The sequence below is a fragment of the Myxine glutinosa genome, chromosome 4, assembly GCF_964187855.1.
Source record: "Myxine glutinosa chromosome 4, kmMyxGlut1.1, whole genome shotgun sequence".
Lineage (NCBI taxonomy): Eukaryota > Metazoa > Chordata > Myxini > Myxiniformes > Myxinidae > Myxine > Myxine glutinosa.
Window position 1 is genome coordinate 99,286,029 of NC_136264.1, and position 27,372 is coordinate 99,313,400.

General features: G+C 44.8%; 1 protein-coding gene across 2 annotated transcripts in view; it reads right to left on the reverse strand.

The window, feature by feature from the left end:
• ASZ1 (ankyrin repeat, SAM and basic leucine zipper domain containing 1) overlaps nucleotides 1–27,372 on the reverse strand; it is a 144,733-nt gene that overhangs the window by 69,847 nt on the left and 47,514 nt on the right. Inside the window, exons 2-3 of one of the 2 annotated variants that reach the window (XM_068097607.2) lie at nucleotides 23,344–23,512; nucleotides 14,352–14,474 (exon numbers count right to left, since the gene is read on the reverse strand). In XM_068097607.2, the coding sequence (XP_067953708.2) occupies nucleotides 14,352–14,474; nucleotides 23,344–23,512 (292 nt within the window). Of the gene's footprint in view, nucleotides 1–14,351; nucleotides 14,475–23,343; nucleotides 23,576–27,372 lie in introns of both variants that reach the window. The other variant, XM_078776200.1, reaches the window with a different exon arrangement.

The window sequence follows — 27,372 nt, forward strand, 5'->3', positions numbered from 1 at the left end:
TCAGTCCTCTCCTTCTGATCCTCAGAGCACAGCAGTGTTTGGAGGATGGCTTCACTGTGGGCATACCAAGCAGATCTTCTCACAGTCGGCATCACAAGGTCCAGCACCTCCTTCCTCTGGGACTTGAGGCAGTCCAGCTGAAACAAGATGTGCCTAGGCCCTTCGATCCAGGAGTGCTTGACTTTCACGTTGAACCAACATGGATAATACACTCCAATGATGAATTCCACAATGAATTGCAGATTCTTCTGGTTCTTTCCTGTCAGTCCATGCTTTGACACCCAGAGCCTGAGAAGTCTGTTCGCTGTGGTGAGCCAGCGGCTGTGGTTTACTGGTCCAATCTCCACTAGAGCCAGCCTTGCAGGAAGCACTCCATCCCTGATTGCACAGACAATTTTATAGCCATAGTGTTGATCAGTTGAGAGATCTTCAATGGCCTTGTCAGACAGCTTGATCAGTGGAGGGCCAACAAAGATCCGGGTGAAGTTTGGATTGATATCCAAGTCTGTAGCAGAAGCAAGGAGCTTTCCTATTGGCCCGGAAAATGTGTTGTCTGACAGAGTAGGGCCATCAAGGTGAACAATGAGATGGCGCAGGGGAAGTTCACCAGTGTGCAGGTTGCACACGAACCAGACCAGCTTTCTCCCCAGGTGCAGCTCCAGCTTCCGCATTACTCCAGCTTTCACACCAGTGTTGACATTTGTTGAGTCTCCTCCAATGGCCCACAAGGTCTTATAGTCCTTGAGCCAGACCAAAAGTAATGCTCCGGCGGGGGGAGTAATTCTCATTATGATTTTCCATTAGACCAATGTCTCAAGTGTCAGAAAAGGTGTGATGGACATCTGAGAACGGTAGCTTAGTGCCCGGATGGACGCCATCTTTGAAACCACCCAGCTCGAAAATGCCCATTTGGTGGGGTACATTGTTGCACGTGTATCTGGACTTCTATACTAGCTATCGATGTGCGGTTGACGACTAAATATACGTCCGATGTGTACCGTCTAAATAAAAAATAATATGAAGCATTTTGTTTTAGATTAATTATTATAAAAATCAATTATCGAAAAAAAATCATATATTTTTCAATATTTTATTATTAGACTTGTACTTTTTTTAGTGAAACAACACTGGTATGATTTTCCAAGTTATGCATTGTGCTACACCGTTTATCTGTCTATAAAAATAACTCAAAAACTAAAACATGTCATCCACCACGAGTTTACAACAAATAAATGTAAAGAGGCATAAAATGACTTAGGCCGCCGCTGGCATTATCTATTCTGACGATAACGCAAGTTAGGAATGTCGTACGGAGAGGATTTTAACACCATACGATATCTAATAAGCAGGCGGAAATTGTTACATAGGAAATCTGCACTTTGGTGGCCATCTTGGATTTCAAAATGGCCGCCAATTATATTAATTATTCATTACTAGAGTTTGGAAAGACGTATGGAGCTGATTTTAACACCATACGATGTATATTCCTAATAAGCAAGCGGAGGTATCATTGAACATGTCATGTTTTAGTCAAATAACACCGGTATGATCTTCCAAATTATACATTTTGCTAAACCGTTTATCTGTCTATAAAGATTTTCAGGCAATTTGGCCTGCATTATAATAGAGAACAACATATGCTATACAATATACAGTGCACACAAAGTTAATCATCAGAGTCGCCATCAGAGTCATTGGCATCCTGAGCCACGATAGCATCATCCTGCATCATGTTGGAGCATCCCTGCAGCTTACACACAACAGTGCACTTCAACCCATTCAGTATGCAGGAGCAATCTGACGGTCGACACGTCCTTCTGCATGTGCATGAGATGAGATTCAAGACGACATCTGGAGCTGGTAGACCCGCCATCCATCGGATTGTGAGCGAACCGCCATCATCGAGTTCCCAACCATGTCCTGCTGATGGTGTTGGGACGTCTGGTAGGTTTTCAAGGCTGCGTCGCCAGATAGCCGCCTGATAGTTGGCCCTAAGCGTATGCTGCATCAAGGAGTCTTCACAAGGCGGCAATTGTCCAGATTCGATCTGGCCCTTCTTTGCACAGAACATGTGATAACGGAGCGAATTAACACCGACGATCTTCGTGTTCTTGGCATACAGCTGACACGTGAAGGCCTGAATGCTATTGAAGACGTCTGTTGGTACATTCCACGAAGATCCCAGATCTGTGAATGCTTGAAGATACAGCTCATTCCCTTGCACAAGCTTCAAAGCCTTTATCTTTCCTTGGCTAGCCAGAGCACTCACAGTGTCACACCCGCTCCATGCATGAAGCCCTGGCAATGCACTGCAAACTCCAGACCCCAATACCGCAGCCAACTTTCCAACGTCGATCATTCTGACTCGAACCTTTGTTCCTCGTCTGATGAAGAGCTGACTATCGATGGTTCTGCTGAGATGAAGACTGATGATCAGAACGTCGGTGTCATCTGCCACTAAAATGATCGTCTTGTAGTGGGTAGCGGCGTGCTTTGCGTGGAGAAACATACGCGTGTCTGCTTCCTCGTGGCTACATTCGAGTGCTTGCACCAACTTCCACCTATCGCGGGTCAGTACCAGACATTTTTCACCACAGGTGACATACAGTGTTCTGTTGCCTAGCTTTTCGCGATTTGTTTCATGTTTCCACGACTCCGCCAGAAACACAACCAGTTTCTCCTTTGTCTGGCTGCAAGCAAGGAGACGCCGCCAGTTCATGATTTTGTGTGCGGGTCTGATCTCGCTGAAACTGATGCCTTCATTTGAACCGCGGTTCACACGCTCAGCTGCTTTGATGGATTCTTCTGTGTATGTGTCAAAGACAACATCGATGCGCTCACTGCCTTGACCAGCGTGAAGCGCTGCAGCAAGGATGCGGTCAGATAGTTCTTCGAATGTGTCGTTCTCGCCATGCATCTTTTGTATGAGAGCCATCGCATCAATTATTGTTGCACTTCGCTTGTCAACGTTCTCGGCTGGTTCCACAAGACCTTCCATGTGTTTCGCAAGTGCAGCTTTGTTCGTTTTTTTCATTGACCCATCAACGTTTGCCAAAGACCATGGTAACGGCCCTAGTGGGTGACAAAGGACAAGTTGCATGTCGAGGTTCCTTGTCTTGGCGATGAGTATCATGGTGGCAAACAGTTGTCTGTCAGCTCTCAGGACGATCTCCTTGTTTGTGCCCTTCACAACTTTCTGCTTGATCTTACCAAAGGTCTTCAAGTTTAGCTTGTTCAATGTGTCATGGAAGCCTGTTCCCTCTTCAAGACGTTTCTGGAAGCTTTGATACGCCGCTTCCCCCTTTTGCAGGGTGTTGAGTAGGTCATTAGAAACGTCCTCCCTCGCAGCCGCTCCGGTAGATATAGGGATGTTGTAGGGATCCGGTAGGGATGTTGCGCCTGCAAGAGTGTCAGAAAGATCTGCAGGCTTGATTGCAGGTGGGCCCTCTCGTTTCCCACCGCTGTATATTGGAACTAAATCGCTGGATGATGGGATAGATCGCTTCTTATCTGCTTTGGATACTGCCGATGGAGGTTGGGGCGGCAAACACGACTGCGACTTCGGTTGGACGATGATACCGTTGACGCGATGCGATGTTCCGCCACCACTCAGCGATTCCTCTAGCCTGTCGATGTTATCGAATGCTAATACAGTCGGGACCGAAGGGTGCACATGTGACGGAAGTGGTACTGTATCTTTCTCCACACTTGCTAATTTGTCTATGCATAGCGCTGTCTCGATTTCTTCCAGAACTGTGTACGAACATCCGTGCCCGAGTCGATTCAATATTCTGATGACCTCTGTATTACCGGTGAGCGTTTTCATGACCCACGGAAGTAGGACATGCTTCGATGTTCTGATGGTACCCCGGTGTACAGCATTGATGATATCTTGAGCCATCGACCATACCAGTGTGTCGGCACGCGCAGAGCTACCCCCACTCCCGCAAATCAAAGTATGCAGAAATACACGAAGAGAATCTGGTATCTTCACGTAATCTGAAGTGAGTTCTGCTGGCTGAGGCGGCCAACGTTCATTGTAATGAGCATCTTTGATCTGGTGTCGCAGTGAAGTAGCTGCACGCACAATGTTACTTTCACCGTCCGTTCGTTCAAATGCTTTCACTTCTGCTTTCAGGTTTACGCACTCTGCAGCAATCTCTCGCTTTGTCAGATTATCGGGCATCAAGTATACACGGTGTTTCACATTGAAGAAGATGAGCGATTCTCCAAACTCTCTTTGTAATGTGCGCTGCAGATTCTTCTTGATGGAGTCACGAACATCAACTGAAAATGTATCTGAAGACAGGATATCTGTTGCAACATCAACTATTGGAACAATCCTCGGGTTCAAGAACAAGTCAGTGCGAATGAAATTGAATATACATCGTATCATTTCTTTTTTCTCGATATTATCTTCAATGTCAGTTTCTACTTGAGGTTTTTGGGGCCGTGTGTAGTTTCTATAGCAGGAGAAGTGGTAGTGAGCCTCAGCTGCAACCATATCTCGTGTAGTCAATGCCAAAACTCTCTCATCATTGCGAGCTGTCGCAGCATCTCTTATTGTCTTATCTGCTCGAAGTTCAACAGCCAAGACAACTGTTTCACGGGTATGACTGCCTTTTATGAATTTTGAAGCACGCTGGCAAAAAATGCATTTATCATCGTAGACCGTTGAAGTTGATCCTGTCTCTTCCCGTGATGATCGCCGTCGCACCGCATCGCCAGTATCAACTGAAGAACTTCTAGCTGCATTGGTCAAAGTAGCTAGGTGGTTTTTGTGAGTGAAGTCTGATCTACAAGCCCTATGGTATAATATTGGAATATTAGGAAGTTCAACTGCGCCTTCTTGGACTAGTTTTAGAATTGGATAAAAGTTTCTAACTGCGGCTGCCTCACACAATGTCTTCCAAGAACTGTTGCCCGCTGCCTTGCTTAGTTCAGAGAGTGGCGACTTCTTGCTGCACAGGATACACTTTCCGGACTCAGGTTCAATCTTCGCCCGTTTCGCCTCGACACCGGCCATCTCAGCTGAAAGAACAAAAAGACTGACGTTAGATTACTCCGATATCCGAAAAGCTCGCCAGCTTACATAGACATACTCATCCAAGTCAGTGAACATGTTAGATGGCGCCACAATACAACTCTATAATAGAGTTGTATGTGGCGCCATCTAACATGTTCACTTTTAGTTCTTAAGCCACCCACCCCCCCCCCCCCTCCCCCCCTCAGAAATTAATCAGGTCACCGCAACAAATCTCAGACTGAGATATAGAATATAGAATATAGATATAGAATAGACTGACGTCACTTTCGGCACTGGGTTCTGTGGGTTGATTATCGGCGGGAAATTCCAACTGACATAGTTTCGGTTTGTGGAAAGTGCATGCCTTTTCATATATTTTTTGTGTACACTCGTGGTGGATGATATGTTTTAGTTTTTGAGTTATTTTTATAGACAGATAAACGGTGTAGCACAATGCATAATTTGGAAAATCATACCAGTGTTGTTTCACTAAAAAAAGTACAAGTCTAATAATAAAATATTGAAAAATATATGATTTTTTTTCGATAATTGATTTTTATAATAATTAATCTAAAACAAAATGCTTCATATTATTTTTTATTTAGACGGTACACATCGGACGTATATTTAGTCGTCAACCGCACATCGATAGCTAGTATAGAAGTCCAGATACACGTGCAACAATGTACCCCACCAAATGGGCATTTTCGAGCTGGGTGGTTTCAAAGATGGCGTCCATCCGGGCACTAAGCTACCGTTCTCAGATGTCCATCACACCTTTTCTGACACTTGAGACATTGGTCTAATGGAAAATCATAATGAGAATTACTCCCCCCCCCCCCCCCCCCCCCCCCCGGAGCATTCACTTCAAAAAATGGCCGGTTGGCTCAAGGACTATTATCAAAACCCCTCTCTTTCAGCCAGGCAAGCAGGACCTTAGCAATCTGCTCCGCATGTGACTCCTCTTTAGTTGCTTTCTCTGGGGTAAAGTGGAACAGATAGTAGCTACCAGGCTCACTAACAACAATATCGTGTTCTTCCTTGATCTTTGCAGGAAAAGATTGGTCACTGCCCTCAGCTTCCATCGTCACATTGGTCAGGTCAATCCACCCATCAAAGAGGATGCAGGAGATCCCCCCCTCCTCCCTGCACTTCTCATCAAACTCTTCCCCCAGCTCTGTCATCAACTTCTCCTGTGCTCTATTGACCTTGTTCTTATCAATCACTTTACTTGTATTGTCTTCTGTGATGATTCCTGCATCAATCAGAGCTGCAGTTGCTATCGCTGCAGTTGGCCTCAGCCCTGTGCCATACCTTACACTAGCAAGGGCAATGTTTGGAATCTCATCATAGTTTTTCTGGACCTTTGCTGAAGCTGCAGGCTCAGTGTCAGTTTCAGGGAAGAGCTCAACTTCAATGACAAACTCATCTTCAGCACCACTTCTCTCCAATTCCAGATCCTCATCACCATCTGACAAAAATCTCTCAACATCCTTCCTGGCTGCCTTCTCTGCTGCTGCAGCATTTTCCTCCTTGCTCCTTCTCCTTTTCTCTGCATTCTTTTTATTTTCCTGCCTTTCCAATGTCCTCACCTGTCTCTTGTGCTCTGGCAGATCAGGGCTCCCCATTTGGTGGGGTCCTTTACTTCCAACCTTCTCTTTCTGTCCCTTAATGTAGGCAAGATCTTTCACAGGAATCATTTTCTCTCTGCTGCAGGAACAGTTAATGTGGGCTTGGATCATACAGCCCTCACCGGCCTCACAGCCTCCCCCCTCACAACTGGTAATCTGACACTTGCAAGTCAAAATATCAAATAACTTGTCTAACTTGACAATGAACCTCTCTTTGGCATCAAGTTTGCCCTTCCCAAGAGAAAACTTCACTGCCTGATTCCAGACCTCCTTGAGCTTGGACATGATGGTCACCTTTTCATTGATAACAGGAGGCTTGAAAAGAGCATTAGCTTTGCTCCACTGACAAATCAGACCAGGGTAGATGTCAGACACGAGCTGGTTCACTGGGTAGTTCCTCCTGTCATCTTCACTTTGCTCCCTCAAGTAGATGCCATACCTCAGGATATCCCTCACAGTTGGCAGTTCAGACACCAACAGCTCCTGCCCAGTGCCAACAAGATTACTTAAATGAGAACTTGATTTCATCCTTGTTCTGACTTGAGCCATTTTTAGTAGTTCACACTGAAATAAAAACAATAATACCCAGGTAAGTATCCACTACAGACAGATATTAAGGTATTACACAGGTATTACAGAAAACCGTCAAAATATTCACTTCACAGGTCACTATTTTCCTTCACATGTAACTCAGGCTGGCAATAGGTAAGTACACAAATCGATTAACAAATATAATATAAAACAAGGTAATTTACATCTAAAATTATTATCTATTTGTTCCTCAGGTTCCTTATCAAAAACGTACTTACTGGCAATGCCATAAGAAGAGAAGAGAAGACGGATGGATAAGGATTGCCAACCTCCTCAACATCGAGCTTTCAGCAACAAGATGGCTACAACTGCCGTCCCAACAGGAAGTTACCAAAATAAAAGCCCGAACTTCAAAATAAAAAACTTCTCTTTTTTTCCAGAAGAATAGCAAAATAATCAAAAATTTCATAATAATCAACTGCAAATTGATGTAGGTTAGGGTTATCAGAATTTTTTAAAAACCTCAGATTTGTGTTCTACACACCAAAATACGTAATATGAACACCCCTCTCGATTGATTTCCAAAAAAAAAAAGGTATGGCCCGCCCTAATATACCATTGTGTTATTCAACATTGTAAAAAATTACAGAAACAAGTGAATAAAAAAATTATGCTAAATTAAAAAGGCAACGTGGGGATGACAAACTACAGTCTAAAAAAGGTCCTAAACATGGTAGGGATGATGTTGGTTCAGAGAGTAGCTAACAGTATTGCCATCACATAACAATCCCTACATCACTGCCTCATTTACACTTAATCAGTTATTGCTTCAAGCTTCTACAAACTCCACTGGTTACCACAGTACTTGATTACTCTTGTAATGTAGCCTCATAATGAGACGTTACAAATTAGCAGCCCGAGTACAATGTTATAATATCAGTGCATGATCATCAACTTCTTACAAACTGCATGAACATCTCTAATAACAGCATTATATAATTATCTCCATTTGTGATTGGTTACTCTAAGTTGATAAAAAAGAAAAGTAGGAAAGAAAACTGAAGCTGCAAGAAGTCCCTGAAATTATATTGGAGCTTCTTATACTTATGCAGAAATGAAATATAGGAGCTTCTATTACTTCTAGCTAGGCCTAGCCCTAGACAATAGTCTGGAGGCAGTGATGTAGGGATTGTTATGTGATGGCAATAATGTTAGCTACTCTCTGAACCAACATCATCCCTATCTTGTTTATGACCGTTTTTAGACTGTCATCCATCCCCACATTGCCTTTTTAATTTAGCATACATTTTTTTATTCACTTGTATAACACTGGTTTACTTACTTACTTCATGATTATGAACTTACAGATTATATATTCTATATTAAACATTTAGCTATTCTTTGTTGTTGTTCTTTGAGTATTGCCACTTCCGTTTTAGAAGACGTCCTCGACGTTACATCTACTTACGTTACACTTACATCTACTTACGTTACTTACACATCTACTACTTACGTTACTTACGTTACGTTACATCATGTGTGTATTGATCGTTTCAATCTGGAAAAAAAAAAAAAAAAAAAAAAAAAAAAAAACTTACAAAAACAAATTTGACCTATGTATAGTACGCCCCTCTGACTTTAAAAAGATTTTTGGGTAAAACAAAGTGCGCGCTATCGTCAAAGTTTTACGGTAATTGCTGCAGAAGGTGGAAGGGAGATTGACTTATAGAAGCTCTTAAACTGACTCCGATTCCCCTCTCAGTTGCCAATACTGATGAAACACTTCACTTAGTAGCCAAAGCTGTTCTGGGACACTTACTCGATGAGGGTCACATTGCATCAGAAATTCCAGAATGGGGGTAGAGTAGATGTTGGTCTGAGATGGTGGTGAACAGCTGTCTTGAAGAACTGGGGGGAATCAGATCTCCAGAATCAGATCAAAGCCTCCAGAGCCCCTACCTCAAAAACTCATGACGCCTTGGTACAATATGCACATCATGCCCACTAACAATTATTATTTAGTGCAAAGCAATGGCATCAATGCCAAAGCTCCCATTTACATTATACAATGGATGGAAGGTGAGTGCAATCAGTATTGTTGGAGCCAAGGTTCATGCACCATCCATCCATCCCACAGACGTGCAATGAACTTCTGAAGTGCAAGTGCACAACACCATGTAGCCGCACCACTTGCACATGCACAAATAATCAAACAAAGTGCATCCATGCATGCAGTTGCTATGGGGAACTTGCTACAATCCCTTCACTGCCTCAAATGGGAACGACTCAGACTAATAAGTCATGTGTGTATTGGCATACTTTGCTAGAGTATCGAAACATTCCTGGAGTATTGAAACACAATATTGAAAAGGAAACTACAACTGCAACCTGTGGAGTGCATACCTCCATCAGGCTGAACAGTTTACATTTTGTATCCCATCGATAGACCGGATCTGTATCCGGACCTGAATCAAAACAGAATCGGCTCGTCACCTAACTGACTCATCCATATAATTTGTCAAAACTCATCCACAACTTTTTGAAAATAATGTTATATCGGTTGGGTAGGGCATATCTAGATCCTGGTAGATCTGCATAGGTAGGTGCTTCGTCTGTCGTGATAGGGAATCCTCACCTGTAATAAGTTTGTGTAGGCGGTTTGTTCGGATTATGTTGTATCTTTGTCCCCATTACGAGGAATGGGACATGTTAAATAGTTCTAGGGATTAGGCTAATTCCCGCGTGTGAAACCTCTGTGATCATCCCGGTGTCCCTTATGGCAACACATCACATACATTAGATAGATCCATAAGTGCACACACTAATTAAATCCCCCTCCGCCACAAGACGATAAAACTGACCGGAAGAGCAGACAGCAAACGGCCGTGCAGTGTTACACCATGAAGACAAACATCGCACAGGCAGGCCGAGAGCCACGCCCAGGAGAACTTGTGATTGACAGGGGGGGGGGGGGGGGGTGGGTTGGAGACAGGTCGCTGATTGGAGGGTAGGGATTATGAAGAACGTGCCACACTGATTGGCCACCGACAATGACATGTCACATGATGACGTAACACCGACCGATGACACCACGGCCAATCAGTGTGGAAGCCGCAAAACCACGACCTAGAAGCAGGTCGCTGATTGGAGGAGAAACGCCGGTGACGTAAGAAGGCACGAAAGGTCACAAGGAAACGAGGCACTGGTTGGCAGAGGGAGAGAGCGGACGTCACGGGACGGGCAATAAAACAACTGGCTCGCCGATATTTTTCTTCTTCTCGCTTTGGCTTTTTCCTGCCTGAACCTCCCTTCTGCCCTTGCCTTTCTCTCCGTTTGGACCTCTTCTCCTTTGCGAACCGCGAATTGCCTGCGTTACGATGGACGTTGGGGAAACGTTGGAGCGCGTCGATTCTCCTCCCTGGCGTTCACAGGCGAGCGAGGCTTGCCGCTGAGCGGGTGAGACCGGCGCGAGCGAGGTGCTCAGTGAGGCCTGACAGAGCGCGAACATCAGAGCCTGGACGGCCAAACGGACCTGACATCCAGACAGATAAGACGCACCCACAGCCCACAACGATTTACAGTCACGTGAAAAAGTAAGTACACCCCATGCAAAGTTTTGACTTTTTCAACATATTCTAACATACACCTATTTGATCTTCATTTCAACAATATTGAAAGATAAAGGTGATAATCTGATATAATATAACAAATATCATGAAACATTTACATTTTGTCGTCCATTGTATAATTTAAATAAACATAAATGCAAATTTCGCATGTGGAAAAAGTAAGTACATCCTTGGCTCTAATAGATGGTATTGCCCCCTTTGGCAGAAACAACCTCAAGTAGGCATTTTGTATAACTGTCTACCAGTCTCTGACATCGACTGGGAGAAATTTTTGCCCACTCCTCCATGCAGAATTATTTCAGCTGTGCGATGTTTGAGGGGTTTCTTGCATGCACAGCTCGTTTCAAATCCCCCCACAACATCTCGATGGGATTTAGATCCGGGCTTTGACTTGGCCATTCCAGAACCCTCCATTTCTTTCTTTTCAGCCATTCCTTGGTGGATTTACTGGTATGTTTAGGGTCATTGTCATGTTGCAAGGGACAAATTTGGTTAAGCTTCAACCATCCAACAGATGGCCTCACATTATCCTCAAGCACCCCCTGGCACAATGAAGAATTCATAGTGGATTATATGATGGTGAGATGCCCAGACCTTGATGCAGCAAAGCTGCCCCAAACCATAATATTTCCACCACCATGCTTTGCAGTTGGTATCAGGTTCTTGTGGTCAAATGCTGTCTTTGGTTTTCGCCAAATATGTCTTCTGGTACTGTCGCCAAATAGCTCTACCTTTGACTCATCTGTCCAGAGCACATTCTTCCAGAAGTGCTGGTCTTTGCCTAGGTGGAGTCAATCCTGACAAATCTCACACTCTTAGGATGTCTTTCCGAAAAGACCGACTGCACAACCCTCCCATCCACTTTCTGAATAATCCTCTCCAAGAAGTTCTGTCACTCAAGCTTTTGGGTCTCACTATCTGCCATGATCTTTCCTGGGAAAACCACATTTCAAATCTGGCCTCCAAAGCCAGTCGCCGACTGGGCATCCTCCGTCGTGCGAAGTCCTTCCTTGGCACACCTGAGCTCCTCACCACATACAAGGCTTTCATCCGCAGCTCAATGGAATACTGCTCTCCCCTCTGGGCTGGTGCTCCTGCCTCACACCTAGCTCGTCTTCACGCTGTTGAAACCAAAGCATTCAGAATCATTGGAATCTCCCGCGATGAAGCTAACTCCAAGGGCCTCTCACCCACTCACCACAGGCAGGTTGGTGGTCTTTCCGACTTCTACCGACTCCTCTCTGGCCTTGCCCCCCCCAGCTCTCTCTGGGCTCTGTCCCCCAAATATTCCTACAGGTCGCACAAGATCTGCCTGCAACCCTCTTATGGTTAAACTGCCAAAATCAAAACTCTCTGCTCACCTTCACTCCTTCATTCCTCTTTTCTCCCGCCTCTGGAACAAACTCCCTCACTCTCTTCAATCCCACTCCACCCTCCAGGTCTTTAAAACAGCTGTTCACCACCATCTCTTATCTTCCCCCATCCAAAACCTTGATCTTTTCTACCCCCGCTAATTTCACCCCAATTCCACTTTTTGGAAATACCAACTTCTGTCCTGGAAGTCCTTGGTGTCCTTGTGTTTTATACTTCTCCCTCCCCCCCCCCCCCCCCCCTTCCCACGCCTCCTCCCCCCAAGCCCTCTCCCTTCCACACATCTCCCTGCTCTCAAATGTTGTGTTTGTGTGCTTCCCCTTCTCTCCCCATCTTGTCTTCCGCTCCCTCTTTTTATATATCTTGTTTGTCTGGTTGATTTGTTTGTGAAGTAAATGTTAGCTCTTTCACGAGCCTCGATTCAGTATACAAAAAAAAAAAGGGGTGTTCATTGGCAAACTTTAGTCTTGCCCTGATGTTCTTTCTGGACAGCAAAGGTTTCCTCCTGGCACACCTCCCATGTCGATCCAATTTGTGCAGCCTTTTTCTAATGGTAGACTCGTGCACTTTGACATCAACAGTGGCAATAGCTACCTGTAGGTCCCGTGATGACATTATGGGGTTCTTAGAGACTTCTTTCAGCATCTTGCGGTCTGCTCTTGGGCTGGACTTGCTGGGGGCGGCCTGGCCTGAACAAGTTGGCAGTTGTTTGGAATCTTCTCCACTTTTAGATGATCTTCCGGACAGTCGAATGATTGATTTCAAGTTGTTTGGAGATCTTTTTAAATCCTTTCCCAGACTCGTAGGCATCTATAACCTTCTTTCTGAAGGCCTCAGAGAGCTCTTGTGATCTAGGCATGGTGACGCCGCACACTTCAACAACAAAGAGCAAACCAAACTAAATGTCTGAGGTTTAAATAAGACAGGTTCCTCCAAGATCCTCTCTAACAATGTTCTAATCATTTGCACCTGAGCTGGTGCACCTGATTCTAATTTTAGGTATTTGAAGTAGTGATAAATGTAGGGGTGTACTTCCTTTTTCCACATGCGAAATTTGCATTTATGTTTATTTAAATTATACAATGGACTACAAAATGTAAATGTTTCATGATATTTGTTATATTATATCACCTTTATCTATCAATATTGTTGAAATGAAGATCAAATAGCTGTATGTTGAAATATGTTGAAAAAGTCAAAACTTTACATGGGGTGTACTTACTTTTTCACGTGACTGTATTTATTTAATTCCTTCCACTGTGCTGTTGTTGAAGTGAGGTGTGCGGGATCCCGATTTAGAAACATTATTTATTTATTGGCGCGTTTCTTTGTTCTCGGGTTCCGTTAATAAATATTCTTTTTGTACATTTTACATCTGTCTCGGGTCGAGTTAATTTCCACAGGGAGAAGACATCGTCGGGGCCGTGAAGGTAAGCGGCATTCTCCCCCAATCCCCCCCTGCTCGTGTATGATCCGCCATTAATTGGAAACGCCTCATTAAGCTCGATTGCCATTCGCGATTTCCCCGGGCTTAACCGAGGGGGAGTCGCACAGCAATATCATACTATATATTGTTTTTGCCCCATCTCTTAATGGTGAAGAATGACATTTAAAATTCCAGTATCCAGATCCACATCTTCACCATCATCCCCACCACCAATCACAATATATCACCCCACCGACTATCAGGGCCCACCCCAGTGCAAGGCCTTGGGAAATTGCCTAGGCTGCCCCATATGTATTCCTCTAGGCCAGTCCTCTCTCGGCAGCCAGTGTGCATACCTCTAGGCCATCTGCCAGCCCCAACTACCAATGAAGGAGCTTGGGGTTTTTTTTGGTTGTTTTTTTTTGAGAGTTTAACTCTCAAACTCTCTTTTTGAGAGTTTGAGAGTTTTGAGAGTTTTTTTGAGAGTTTGAGAGTTTAACTCTGATTTCCAGGGTGATGTTCTCTGGTTTCCCCAAGGATGGCCACCCTTGTTAAAAGTCTTACTGAGTGACCTAAAGTTGTTAACCATGTTGAAAAGGAAGCGGTTTGACTACTACAGCCCCGTTAAAGGATTTAGTGTACCAGGCCTGAGAGTATACCTGAGAGTCGTCACAGTTGGATAGACCTGTGTATGAGAATAAGCAGGCATTTGTGAAAAGGAAAGGAGGCTTACTTACCAGCATTAGTGTTGGGGTCAGCCTTGTGTTGCAGCAGAATTTGGATTATATTGAGGTGCGTACACAGTGCTGCATACATCAGCAGGCTCCAACCGCTTTGGAGCTTTGCATTCACATTGCCGCCTGTGAATAAAAAGTTGCATTTCAACTCCGACCATGGGAATGGAGCTCAACCATACATCCTATTGGGCAAAGTGCATTTAGTAATAATTGTGTGCAATGCACAAATTAAAAGGACCCAATCCAAATGATGCACAAACAATGACTCATTTCCAGATTAAGGTACATCTGCCTCTTCCACTACTCTCGGTATTGCGATTCAACCAACAGACACAACAAAAAAGCCAATCATCCTTTTGGCAGTGCATAAATGAAGTGTATAAAAAACTAATTATGGTGTTCAGTGTTGTTGCATACACTACATGGCCAAAAGTATGTGAACACCAGAACATCACTCCCGTATGTGCTCGTTGAACATATCATTTCAAAATAATGGGCATTAATATGGAACTGGTCCCCCTTTTGCTGCCATAACAGCCTCCACTCTTCTGGGAAGGCTTTCCACTAGATGTTGGAACATTGCTGCGGGGATTTGCTTCCATTCAGCCACAAGAGCATTCGTGAGGTCAGGCACTGATGTTGGGCGATTAGGCCTGGCTCGCAGTCAGCGTTCTAATTCATCCCAAAAGTGTTCGATGAGGTTGAGGTCAGGGCTCTGTGCAGGGCAGTCAAGTTCTTAAACACCGACCTCGAAAAATCATTTCTGTATGGACTTCGCTCTGTGCACGGGGGCATTGTCATGCTGAAACAGGAAAGCGCCTTCCCCAAGCTGTTGCCACAACGTTGAAAGCACACAATCGTCTTGAATGTAATTGTATGCTGTAGCGTTAATATTTCCCTTCACTGGAGGGCCTCACCCGAACCATGAAAAACAGCGCCAGACCATTATTCATGCTCCACCAAACTTTACAGTTGGCACGATGAATTCGGGCAGGTAGCGTTCGCCTGGCATCCGCCAAACCCAGATTCGTCCGTCGGACTACCAGATGGTGAAGCGCGATTCATCACCCAGAGAGCACGTTGCCACTGCTCCAGAGTCCAATGGTGGCGAGCTTTACACCATTCCAGCCGACTCTTGACATTGCGCATGGTAATCCTAGGCTTTTGTGTGGCTCCTCGCCCATGGAAACCCATTTCATGAAGCTCCCGACGAACAGCTGTTGTGCTGATGTTGCTTTCAGAGGCAGTTTGGAACTCGGTAGTGTGCGTTGCAACTGAGGACAGACGATTTTTAAGCGCTACGCACTTCAGCACTCAGTGGTACCGCTGTGAGCTTGTGTGACCTACCACTTCGCGGCTGAGCTGTTGTTGCTCAATTGAGCAACAATTGAGCTCAATTGTTGCTCAGGGTGGAAATCACTCCATTTATGATGACGAAAAGTCTGATGCCCGACGTGGAGATCGGTTTCTGAGGTTTGGGACATGGAATGTAGGGACAATGACAGGGAGATCAGGAGAAGTGGGAGAAGTATTGGTCAGAAGAAGAGTGGACATATGTTGTGTGCAGGAGACGAGATGGAAGGGAAGTGGTGTGAGAATGGTGAAGGCTAGGCAGACAACAGAAATACAAGTTTGTGTGGCAAGGGTGCCCAGAAGGCATGCATGGTGTTGGTGTCCCGTTTTCTGAGGAGTTTGTAGACAGTGTGGTGAGTGTGACGAGAGTGAGTGAAAGGTTGATGATGGTGAAAATGATGATTGGAAAGCTCTTGGTGAACCTCATCTCGGGATATGCTCGGCAGGTCGGTCGGAGCGATGAAGAAAAGGACAAGTTCTGGTGTGCAATGGGGAAGCTGATGGAAAACGTGAAAGATGAGGAAGTTGTTGTGGTCGGAGGAGACCTAAATGGACATGTGGGAAGGAGTATAGACGGTTTTGAGGGAGTTCATGGGGGTTACGGATATTGTGTGAGGAATGGAAAAGGTGAAAGGATTTTAGAGTTTGCTGAGGGAGTTCATGGGGGTTACGGATATTGTGTGAGGAATGGAAAAGGTGAAAGGATTTTAGAGTTTGCTGATGGAGCGGGTTTGTTGATTTGTAATACAGCAATACCCCGTTTTACGCCATTTCGACCGACGTCAAATCCGACTTTCCGCCACTCTTCTAGAGTAAATTTCAGTTCAGCGAATGTCATTAGGTGCGACTTTACGTCACTCCTACATCATAATACCAACGCATACCAATATGAATGCATACCAACGAGCCAGCTGCTGATACAGGAGAAGGCGAAGTCTTGGTTCCAGGATCTTCTGAAGAAGTACACCGGAGGATAAGGACACAACCTTCGTTGCAAGCTCTGGATGGTTTGCACGCTTTAAACGGCGCTTCAGCTTGCACAACGTCAAGATACAGGGTGAAGCCGCAGCTGCCGACACCGTAGCAGCCGAGGAATTTCCTGACACATTGAAGAAGATCATTGAGGACGAGGGATTCTTGCCCGAGCAGATCTTCAACGCCGACGAAACGGGCCTTTTTTGGAAGAGGATGCCCGAAAGATCCTTTATCTCAAAGGAGGAGAAGACAATGCCAGGCTACAAAGTCGCAAAAGAGCGGCTAACGCAAATGCTTGGGGGTAATTGCACCGGCGACTTTAAGCTGAAGCCGCTCTTGGTGTATCATGCGGCGAACCCCCGGGCACTTGGGAACATCCTGAAGGCGTCTCTTCCCGTCATTTGGATGAATAATATGAAGGCATGGGTAACCGTCATAATTTTTGAAGAATGGTTCATCAATCATTTCATCCCGGCTGTGAAGAGCTATTGTCGAGAGAGGAAAATTCAATTTAAATTGCTGCCGATTTTGGACAATGCACCTGGCCATCCCACGAACCTCAGTGATTTCGACCCCAATGCTAAGGTGGTGCACTTGCCACCCAACACCACATCGCTAATCCAGCCTATGGACAAGGGTGTGATAGCGCTTTTTAAGCGCTACGATCTCCGCCGCACTCTTCGTCAGGCTGTCGATGCAACATCGAGGAGGAAGGCATCAACATCCGGCAGTTTTGGAAAAACTATAAAATCTACCAGGCAGTGCTTAACATCAATGCTGCATGGTTACGGTGTTTGTCTTCATTTTAAGGCATTTTTAAGGCATTACGCCCGGTTTACGTCAAAAACCGAGTTACGGCTTATGGAACCCATTAATGACGTAGGCCAGGGTATTGCTCTTCTCAGTTTCAGAAAGAGGATAAGCTTGTTTACATACACATCAGGTGGGTCGACGACAACCGTTGACTACCTGATGGTGCATAGGCGAGATAGGGGGCACCTCCAGGACACAAAGGTAATCCCGGGGCAGGATGCTGTTTCACAGCACCACTTGGTTGTTTGCGACATAAGGGTGAAAGGTGCGAGGAGAGCTCGGCGGGTGAAGTACCAACCGAGAATGAAGGTGTGGAGGTTGAAAGAGGTGACAGTAAAGGAGGCATTAAAAGAGAGGCTGAGAATGGCAGAGGATGATGTGGTTGAGCTTGAAAGTGGTTGGATGTCAATGAAAGATAGTCTGTTGGGAGCCGTTGGTTAGGTATATGGATGGACAAAAGGACCACCGAGGCACTCGGAAACATGGTGGTGGGATGATGAAGTTGGAAAGAGGATTGACGAGAAGAGGAAGAAGTTCAAGGAGTGGCAGAAGGCGAAGGGTACGGGTGGCAGAAAAGGCAGAGCATGAAAGTTATAAGGCAGCCAAGAAGGATGCAAAGAAAGGTAGCAAAGGCGCAGGAGGCATGTAGGAAAATTTTCGGAGAATGCTTGGATTCGGAAGAGGGTCAGAAAGCGGTATTCAGGATTGCAAAGCAGATAGCGAAAGAGAGGTGTGATGGGGGTGAGTTGCTTGAAGGATGAAGTGGGACAAACCGCTGTGGACACAGATGGAATTAAAGGAAGATTGAAGAGATATATGGAAATGCTGTTGAATGCAGAGAATGAATGGGATGGAAACATCGAGAGTCACCCAGTTTTAGGACCGGCAGAGAAGATAACTGAGAAGGAAGTTGAGGAAGCGATAAAAGCAATGAAGAGTAGAAAAGCGGGAAGGCCGACAGGAGTTGTGTGAGATATGTTGAAGGCAGCAGGAAGTTGGGGTGTGAAGAGAATGACAGAGATCTGTAATCTGGTGGTGAAAGAAGGCCGCATCCAGTGGATTGGGAACTGAGTACCCTCGTCCCTCTATACAAGGGGAAAGGTGACCCTCTTGACTGTGGCTCATATCGAGCGATAAAGTTATTGGAGCATGGAATGAAGTTATTGGAGCATGGAATGAAGGTATTGGAAAGGGTGTTGGAGAGGAGGATAAGGAAGAAAGTGAAGATCGACGAAATGCAGTTTAGATTTATGCCAGGAAGAGGAACGACAGATGCACTTTTTATTGCAAGGCAGTTGCAAGAGAAGCACATGGAGGAAAGGAAGAAGTTGTTTCTTGGGTTTGTTGATCTGGAGAAAGCATTCGATAGGGTTCCACACGAAGTAGTGACATGGGCATTGAGGAACTTAGGAGTGGAGGAATGGTTGATCAGAGTAGTGATGGCAATGTACGAAAGAACGTGCACAGCTGCAAGAACGAAGGATGGGAACAGTGGTGAGTTTGAGGTGAAGGTGGGAGTGCATCAGGGGTTGGTACTATGTCCACTAATATTTGTAGCTGTGATGGAGGTGCTGGCTCGAAACGTAAAGGAGGGTTTACCGTGGGAGCTGTTGTATGCAGATGATATGGTGTTGATTGCAAAAAGTATGGATGGACTGAAGGAGAAGATGAACAAGTGGAAGGAATGTATGGAGACAAAAGGTCTGAAGATGAATATCGGAAAAAATGAAAGTGATGGCAAGTGGTAAAGCATGTGGTGAGGTGGAAAGAACTGGGAAGTGGCCGTGTGCAGGAAGGGTGTCGGAGTGAACTCCATTCAATGTACAATGTGCGCTGAGTGGGCTCATCAAAAATGTAGTGGTCTGAGGGTCATGAACCAGTGTGTCAGGTACATTCAAGTGTAAGGTATGCACAGAGGGAGCTGCAGATGGAGGAAATGTTGAGTTGGATCTTGGAGAAGGCGTGAAAACATTTTGCTACCTCGGAGACATCCTGAATGGAGAAGGTGCATCAGACTCGGGAACGGTTGATAGAGTGAGATGTGCATGGAAGAAGTTTCGGGAACTGAGTGGCGTGCTGACGAGGAGGGGAGTGTCGTTGAAGCTGAAGGGAAAGGTGTATGCTGCATGTGTGAGAAGTGTTGTGATTTATGGGAGCGAGACATGCCTGATGAACGTAGAGCAGCAACAAAGGCTGGAAAGGGTGGAAATGCGAATGGTTCGGTGGATGTGCGGAGTATCGTTGAGAGAGAGGAAGACAAATGATGAATTGCGAAAGATGATGGGAATAGAGCCTGTGATGGATGCTGTGAAGAGAAACAGGTTGAGATGGTTTGGCCATGTGTTGAGGAAGGATGAAAGTGACTGGTTGAGAAGAGTGATGGACATGAATGGAGAAAACAACAAACAACAACAGGCATTTTAAGGCCATTTTCCCTGCTGGAGCGGGGGTTATCCTTGCGGGCCCCATGACAATCTTCTCCATTTTGCCCTATTTTATGCATCTGCCTTTGTTAACCCCCTTGCCCGCATTTCTTCTTCCACCACCTTTAGCCAAGTCTTTCTCGGTCTTCCCCGTCCTCTACTTCCTTCTACATTCATGTCCATCACTCTTCTCAACCAGTCACTTCTCAACCAGTGACTGGTACAGTGCCCATGTCACTACTTTGCGTGGAACCCTATCGAATGCTTTCTCCAGATCAACAAACCCAAGAAAAAAACTTCTTCCTCTTCTCCATGTACTTCTCCTGCAACTGCCTTGCAATACAAGCGTTACGCCTCGGTCCCCCGTCGGTGAAGTGATGTGAGTTGACAAAGTCGAAGACGCAAGGTGGCCATCTTGGATTTTGACGTGGCGACCCAATTTTCAATAGCGTTCTTCCTTATGCGTAGACACATCCACACACCAGATTAGAAGTTAGTAGTTCGTTTATATTTCAAGATATTTCGCTCACAAGGTTCAGACATATATATGGTGGTGGTCATCTTGGATTTTGACGTGGCGACCCAATTTTCAATATCGTTCTTCCTTATGCCTAGATACACCCACACACCAGATTAGAAGTTGGTACTTCGCTCATTTTTCAAGATATTCCGCTCACAAGGTTCAGACAAATATATGGTGGTGGCCATCTTGGATTTGGACGTGGTGACCCAATTTTCAATAGCGTTCTTCCTTATGCCTCAATACACCCACACACCGGATTAGAAGTTAGTTATTCATTTATTTTTCAAGATATTCCGCTCACAAGGTTTAAATATAGTGACAGCCATCTTGGATTTTGACGTGGCGACCTCATTTTCAATGGGGTTCTTCCATATGCCTAGTTGCACCCACACACCAAATTAGAATTTGGTCCTTCGCTTACGCACGCACGCACACACGGACGGAGGGGAAAACCATAGTACCCCTTTCGCTCCGTGGTGCGACGGGGGACAAAGAAGCGCGTCTGTCGTTCCTCTTCCTGGCATAAATCCAAACTGCATTTCGTCGATCTTCACTTTCTTCCTTATCCTCCTCTCCAACACCCTTTCCAATACCTTCATTCCATGCTCCAATAACTTTATTGCTCGGTACGAGCCACAGTCCAGAGGGTCACCTTTCCCCTTGTATAGAGGGACGAGGGTACTCAGTTCCCAATCCACTGGAATGCGGCCTTCTTTCACCACCAGATTACAGATTTCTGTCTTCTCTTCACACCCCAACTTCCTGCTGCCTTCAACATATCTCCCACAACTCCCGTCCTTAGTACGTTATCTCAAAATTCCTCCTGTAAAGTCATGCAAATCATACTTTTAAGTTGGTAGTTGTTAAGTTACCAGAGGAAAATGGCGGGATTATGGCTATGCACAGGAAATACGGTGTCAGCGAGAAATGTGTTCAAGACTGGTGTTATGCAGAGATACGCTACATCTCTGCCAAATTTCGTCCGAATCCGTCCACAACTTTTTGAGAAATCTTGTTCACAAACAGAGAGCCAGACAGACAGACAGTGGTGAAAACATAACCTCCATCCACCTTTGGTGGCGGAGGTAATGACAAAAAACCCAACAAATTCTTTTTAATGCAACATAAAGTTAAATTTAACCGAATGTCTTTTGACACCGACAACAAAATCTCACCATTTCGTCCTATCCATCACCAAATCTTCCATTTATTTCACTTCCCTCCCATTGAAAGCTTTTAGTTCTGTTTGGACAGTCCTTCAAGTTTCTATTAGTCTGCCTCTATTTATTGGTGTCCAGAACTGGTCAAATATTATCCAGAACTTTTATCAAATAGTCTTCATATTTCCTCATTGCATGTCCGAGATACATCCATCTCTCTTCACTTTTGTCATTGATATATGTTTCGGCTTGCTTCTTTATTACCTCCGCCACCGAAGGTGGACGGAGGTTATGTTTTCAACCCTGTCTGTCTGGTTGTGAGCAGGATTACTCAAAGTCGTTGATTGAGTCAGACATAATTTGGTGGACAGGTTGGGTGAGTGACAAGGACGAGCAGATTTTGGATTCGATTTTGGTGAAATCCAGATCCGGAAACTAGAATTGGACTTAATGCCTCACCTTCAGGCCGCGTCGGACAAATTAGCCCAGGTTTCTTAATGCAGTGGTGTTGTTTTCGTAATAATAATAATAGCGTTAATACTAATATTATAGTAAATATAATCATAACACTGCAATCCCTTTGTCGTTATTGCAAAGTTTATAGATTGAAGTGGTGTATGGTTCATGAATCGATGATAAGCGGTGTACGGTACAAATAACGCGGAAGTAAAGAATTAGCCTAAGTTTTTTTAAATAATATCATTTTCAGAATAATGATAACGTAACGTTATTATAGTAAATCTAATCGTAACACTAATCCCTTCGTAGTGACTGCAAAGTTACTGGAGGTTAAAATACATCATCTTCTAGATATTAAAGTAGCGGCAGCTTTGTTTCCGGCTGTCACGCTACGGCTACATCATTACGTCTATGATGTCTATGATGTCATTATGACAGCCGACTCCACCGACCGACTTTTTATTTACAAGCACACCTGCTCACTACGGGATCGGCAGGAAGGGTCATTCCTCTTTGGGGTATATAGATTACAGTCGATCTATGGTCGGGTCTCAAGAACATTGGGTGTGTTCATTTACCAAGTTTCTTGTGGAGAGATCGCCAAGTGGTTTGAGCATTCGAGCAAGCACTCCATTCAAAACCGTTAAGGAACGACTGGCTTGGCAAGCGCTAGCTAGCGGCTTGGTAAATGAGCACACCCCGGTCTTCCTCCCTTTCAGTTTCGTGTTAAACAGCAGGAAAAGTGGGTTTCATTTGTGGTTTTCAAAACAAAACCTTAATTGGTGGGTTTCAAAAGGCGCTACGAAAAACGCTACTTTAGCTGCAAGGTCATGTTATTTACCCAACCCTTGTGGGGTATATAGATTACAGTAGATCTTCGTTCAGTTCTGTAAGTAAAACTTACCTCAGGGATGTCGGGATTCCTCCAAATTTCTTTGTTCAATGTTATAAGCAGCATTAGCAACAGTTTAAAAAGCTAATTATACGTGTTTGTGGTTTATAATATTTTACAAGCCCAGCTACGCTGTTAGACTTCTGGTCTTGTTTTTTGTCATATTGCGTGCGGCCCATAACCTTTTTGGTTATTTAATATTTTGATCCCTACAGAATATTAAAATTCAATTTCATTCATGCATATGTTGTTTGTTTGTATTTAACCTTGTGTACATGTGTCTGTGATATTGATCTTATGTGGGCCTACGTGCGTGTGTGCGTGCAAATAAACAAAAATGACTGAAGGACGGAAAGGCATTTTCACAACTCTGCTAAAGAGTGCAGCTACTTACCACAAGCAAGCCAGTTCTGTATCGTGGCCACATTGCCAGTCACCACTGCTGTCATCACTTCCTCCAAAGACTGTTGAGAACATTCTCGCTTGAGGATCATCTGATCGATCAAAGTTGTTGCAGAACGTTGTTGGTTAATCACAACCAGCTCCTTCGGGCTTCTCGGGTCCTTCCAAAAATGTGCAAGATGTGAGAGGTTTCTTCTTAAAGTTTCATCTGCTCCAAGCTCTATCTAGGAATATTCGTCATACCAACTACACTTTCAAATTTGACAATGACACGACATCAAAACCTTTAATGTAAAAATATACAACATGACACCACTGTACTTTTTAAAGTCAATATGAATGATACAATCGCTGTCCATAAAGCCCTAACATTCAGAATTTCCCACACACATCATCCATACAGATGTATGAAATTGAAAATAAATTGTTTCACAACCAGCTTGCTGTTTTCTTTGAACCCCCCAACTGGGTGTCAGCCCTGCCAGGGGATTCAAATTTTGATGTCATCAGTCCACCCGTGCTCTCCCTCCAATCGAAAATGACTGGATAAATATATTTCATATTCAACAGATGCATGTCACAATATCTGGGCATGTGGCAAGTCAAATGATTTCTGGAAAGTAGCTAATTCGGAATTTAAAATAATTGTTTTGGAGAACAGAACAGGATTGCATTATTTTTGCTATTTCTTTATTTATTTACTTGTATACAAGTTATTGCGCATATCCACTACCAACGCACAACTTCGACTTTGCAATGATGTTTTTTAATCCACCTTACGATCTCTGCTAAAAACAAACAAACATTTTTCTTTTTTAAACCACGGCTGATACTGACAGACATACCACCTACATTTCTACCTCCACCACCGATGGGAGGTTACGTTTTCACCCACATCTGTCTGCAAGTGTATACAGAAGATCTCAAGTTAGATGGATTCAGCTAAAACTTGTGGACAGGTTGGGTGTGTGACAAGGACGAAATGATGTGATTTTGGCTTTTTACTTACTTATTGTAAGTGATGACTTATTGATATGACATTTCGACTTTTCTTATTTAATTAACTTGTGAAATTTTCTATATACAGACTTGGCATTTAATATGGAATTTTTTTTTTTTCCTTGACTTGGGTTTACTTTCTGAACTCAGTATATCAATCTGGTGAGTTTCTTTTACCCTTCGGTGATGTCTTTGTTGAAAGAACCATGTCACTGATTGTCTTTCGCAGCAAGAAGTCAATAACAGGATTATATCACAGGTGGCGTGACAAAATGTAAGGACAGGTACATTTGACGACTGGCTTCACAATCAGGTATATAAAGGGTTGTTGCGTTCTGTATTAGTGGAAAACAACTGCTGCAGGTCTACAAAAGTTATTGCCGCTTCCTCTGGAGATGGTCCATCAACTTGACAATGCTGTTTGTCATGGAGTGGTGGCTTTACGAAATTTTGGCATGAAACAGCGTGCTATTGCTCGGCAGTATGGCATCACTCAAATTCAGGTGTCAAAGATCCTGAAACGAAATGCTCAGAGGGGTGTCCCTACTCCAATACCGAGGCCAGGACGTCCAGGCAGAACCACAAGGAGAGATGATCGCCAGCTGCACCGGTTAGTCTGCAATGGCCGTGCCAAGTCAGCTAATCGGCTTAGGGCTGAGTGGCAGCAACTGACAAAAGTGCCTGTATCCAGTAGGCTAGTAAACCAACGACTGGTTCAAGCAGGCTATCATGGCAGGTGTCCCATGAGAAAGCCACGCCTGACCAGACAACACAGCCAGCGCCGATTGCAGTGGGCCAGAGAGCACCGTCAATGGCAGCCAGGACACTGGAATCACGTGACCTTCAGTGACGAGTCTAGATTTCTGGTCTATCGTCAAGATGGCCGCGTCCGAGTGCGCAGACAAGTGCATGAAGCCCACAACGAAGATTGTATAGTGCCAAGAGTCCAAGCTGGAGGTGGTGGGGTGACCGTTTGGGCTGCTTTTCATGCAGGGGGCAAAACTGACCTGGTTGTTCTGAATGGAAACCTGAACCAGTTCAAGTACAGGGCCATTCTGGAAGAAACATTGCTTCCATTTGCTCGTGCAGCCTTTCGAGGAAACTTTGTCTTCCAAGATGACAATGCACGGCCTCATCGTGCTCGCATGATCCAACACTTTCTTGCTGACCGTGGTGTAGAGCATATGGAGTGGCCTGCCATGTCTCCGGATATGAATCCGATAGAGAACTTGTGGGCAGAATTAACGCGTCAAATCGACAACTTGGACCAGCAGCCTGCCTCTGTGCGTGAATTGCAGCAGGCTATTGTCACTGCATGGCAAGCGATTCCTGTCCAAACCTTGGCAAATCTCATGAGCAGCATGCCTCGACGTGTACGTGCTCTCCTGAATGCTCGTGGGGGTTACACGAAGTACTGAACTGTAATTTTACTGTCCGTAATCCCAGTCATAATTTAGCTTTTGTTTTTGTTGAAAAAAAATTTGGCTAATGTGCAAAATAAAGAGATACTCTGGAAAACGTACAGAAGTTTAACACAGTACTGTCACACAGTAACACAGTAACACAGTACACAGTAACACAGTACACAGTACACAGTACACAGTACACAATTGAGGACCAGTTCACTGGTAATTCCCTGATTGTCGTTAAAGGCGGCAAAAAGGGTTGGCGTCAGGAAGGGCATCCGGCCGTAAAACATTGCTTCAAAAAGGGGACCGAAAAACAACAACAACCACGGTTCCCGAAAAAGGCCAACCCCCGCTTGCGGGGAAAAATGGCCTCTAAAGGTGGTTTTTTTTTTTTTTTTGTCCATGAATTGAGTTCGATATCAGTTTACATCACTTTCAAGGATCAATTTATTTGCTTCAAAATGTCAAATGTGTTTTTTGTTTCTTTTAAAGGTCACATTAACAAAATCTAGAATAATTTAAACATAATTCCAATGAACTTTTGGTTCTAAGACATCTTGAAAAGTAAGTTCACCCCCACAAAAAAAATATTCCATATTAAATGCCAAGTCCCACTGTTCTCCCCTATGGGCCGGTGCTCCTGCCTCACACCTAGCTCGGCTTCACGCTGTTGAAACCAAAGCTTTCAGAATTATTGGAATCTCCCGCGATGAAGCTATCTCTGAGGGCCTTTCACTCACTCACCGCAGGCAGGTAGGTGGTCTTTCTGTCTTCTACCGACTCCTCTCCGGCCTTGCACCCCCAGCTCTCTCTGTGCTCTGTCCCCCAAATATTCCTACAGGTCGCACAAGATCTGCCAGCAACCCTCTGATGGTTAAACTGCCGAAATCTCGGCTCTCCGCTCACCTTCACTCTTTCATTCCTCTTTTCTCCCGCCTCTGGAACAAACTCCCTCACTCCCTTCAATCCCACTCCTCCCTCCAGGTCTTTAAAACAGCTGTTCACCACCATCTCTTATCTTCCCCCATCCAAAACCTTGATCTTTTCTACCCCCGCTAATTCACCCCAGATCCACCTTGTTTGAAATTCCAACTTCTTTCCTGGAAGTCCTGGCAGTGTCCATATGTTTTATACCTCTCCCACTGCCCCCTTCCCACGCCCCCCCCCCCCCCAAAGCCCTCGCCCTCTCTCAGATCTCTCGATGTCTCCATGTCTCTCGGTCCCTGCTCTCAAATGTTGTGTTTGTGTCCTTCCCCCTCTCTCCCCATCTTGTCTACCGCTCCCTATGTTATATGTTTTATGTGTCGGTTTGTCTTTCTGTGTGATTAATGTTCGCTCTTTCACGAGCCTCGATATTGTATACAAAAAAAAAAAAAAAAAAAAAAAAAAAAAAAAAAAGTCTATATATATATATTTATATATACTAGCAGAAGTACCCGGCATTGCCGGGCGGGGGAGGGGAGGGGAGGGGAACGGGGGGGAAGGGAGGGGAGGGGAACGGGGGGGAGGGGAGAAGAGAGGGAGGGGGAGGGGGAGAGGGGAGAAGAGGCGGGGATGGGGAGGGTGAGGGATGGAAGGGGGTGGGAGGGGGGAGAGTGGGAGGGGGGGAGGGG